The sequence below is a fragment of the Physeter macrocephalus genome, chromosome 17 (genome assembly GCF_002837175.3).
Source record: "Physeter macrocephalus isolate SW-GA chromosome 17, ASM283717v5, whole genome shotgun sequence".
In the NCBI taxonomy this organism is placed as follows: Eukaryota; Metazoa; Chordata; class Mammalia; order Artiodactyla; family Physeteridae; genus Physeter; species Physeter macrocephalus.
The window spans coordinates 2,141,177-2,143,102 of record NC_041230.1 but is presented as its reverse complement, the minus strand read 5'-3'; the positions used below and the strand labels follow the sequence as shown (position 1 = coordinate 2,143,102).

At 35.8% G+C, this 1,926-nt stretch overlaps 1 protein-coding gene across 1 annotated transcript in view; it reads right to left on the bottom strand.

The window, feature by feature from the left end:
- The window catches only part of LOC112067304 (zinc finger protein 347-like), a 12,749-nt gene continuing 10,823 nt past the window's right edge, over positions 1–1,926 (bottom strand). Inside the window, exon 4 of the mRNA XM_028478273.1 lies at positions 1–1,493. Coding sequence (XP_028334074.1) covers positions 1–1,493 — 1,493 coding nt within the window. The remainder of the gene's footprint in view (positions 1,494–1,926) is intronic.

Sequence of the window (1,926 nt, the reverse complement as noted above, 5' to 3'; positions counted from 1 at the left end):
TTACAGATGTAATCTCCAATGACTTGATAGAGTTGAACTTTGGCTAAAGGCTTTGCCACACTCAATACATTTGTAAGGTTTCTCTCCAGTATGAATTCGTTGATGCCTTGTAAGGGCTGGCTTCTCACAAAAGGCTCTGCCACACTCATTACATTTGTAAGGTTTCTCTCCAGTATGAATTCGTTGATGCCTTCTAAGGGTTTGCTTCTCACGAAAGAACTTGCCACACTCATTACATTTGTGAGGTTTCTCTCCAGTATGAATTCTCTGATGATTCACAAGGACTGATTTTTGATTAAAGACTTTGCCACATACATCACATTTATATGGTTTTGCTCCTGTATGGATTATCTCATGTTTCCTGAGGCCTGTTTTTAAAAAAAAGGTTTTCCCACACAAATTACATTTGTAAGGTTTCTCTCCAGTATGAATTCTCTGGTGACATTTAAGGTATGAATTTTGACCATAGACTTCATCGCATACATCACATTTATATGCTTTTGCTCCTGGATGGATTATCCCATGTTTCCTGAGGTCTGTGCCACAAAGAAAGGTTTTCCCACAAAAACTACATTTGTAAGTTTTCTCTCCAGTATGAATTCCCTGATGACGTTGAAGGGATAGATTCTGACGACAGACTTTGCCACATATATCACACTTATATAATTTCTCTTGAATGTGTGTTATCTGATGTCTTTTGAGATATGAGCCGATAGAAAAGGTTCTGCCACACTCATTGCATTTGTAAGGCTTCTCTCCAGTATGAATTCTCTGGTGAACTGCAAGACTTCCTTTCTTATCAAAGACCTTTCCACACTCATTACACTTGTAAGGTTTCTCTCCAGTATGAACTCTTTGATGAATTACAAGGTATGAATTTCGGCAAAAGACCTTGTCACATACATCACATTTATGCAATTTCTTTCCTATATGGATTCTCTGATGACTCCTGAGATTTGAGACCTGATGAAAGGTTGTGCCACACTTATTACACTTGTAAGGTACTTCCGTGTGTGGGCTCTGGTCTTGTGTCAGTATGGAAGGATGCATAAAATCACTCCCATATCTATTAGAAATGTTGTTTTGGACAGGAGGAGAAATTCCTTGAAGTGGGGAAAATGAGGAACTACTGCTGATACTCTTAACAGCTTTATTAAATTCATCAATTTTCTGTTTACTTTTAAACATATATAGTTCATCCTGAAGACTTAACAGAAGTCTATTTCCAATAGGCTTGTTTGTTGCATCCCTTCCGCCATGTGGACTTCTATCAGTGACATCTTGGTGACAGAATATAGGGATATTTTTGTAACTTCTTCCATCATCTCTCCACTGAAAACCATGGTCATAAATATTTTCCTGAATTTCCAGGAGGTAAAAATGTTTGATTCCCTGGCTTTCATGACTTCCCAACATCAATGTTTGGAATACTCCACCTCTATCGGTGTTTGACTTTAGTTGTAATTTCTTGATCACATGTATCTGAGAGATATCTACAAGACATAAAGAAACATACATGACCTACTCATTACAATGCATGAGTAAATGTTTCATGTTAAATACATGATATTATACCAAAAGTAATACTTATAAACAATCAGTTATGAAACTGTGCAACCATGATGTTCAAATTTTTAGAAACACTGAATAGGATTACTTACTAAAGAAAGTGATAACACATAATTCAAATTAAGTTTAGGGTAGCCTGGGGATTAGGAATGACATATATATACTAATACGTATAAAATATATAAGTAATAATAACCTGCTGTATAGAGAAAAACAAGTTTAGGGTAGCCTAATTTGAAACACACTATGAAAAAACATTCAAATTGGAAAAACTTACATGAGCTCTCAAAAAAAGTGTTTTTCCACCATGACCACAAAGAACACAGCAATTAACATTAAACACACAAATACCAGGAG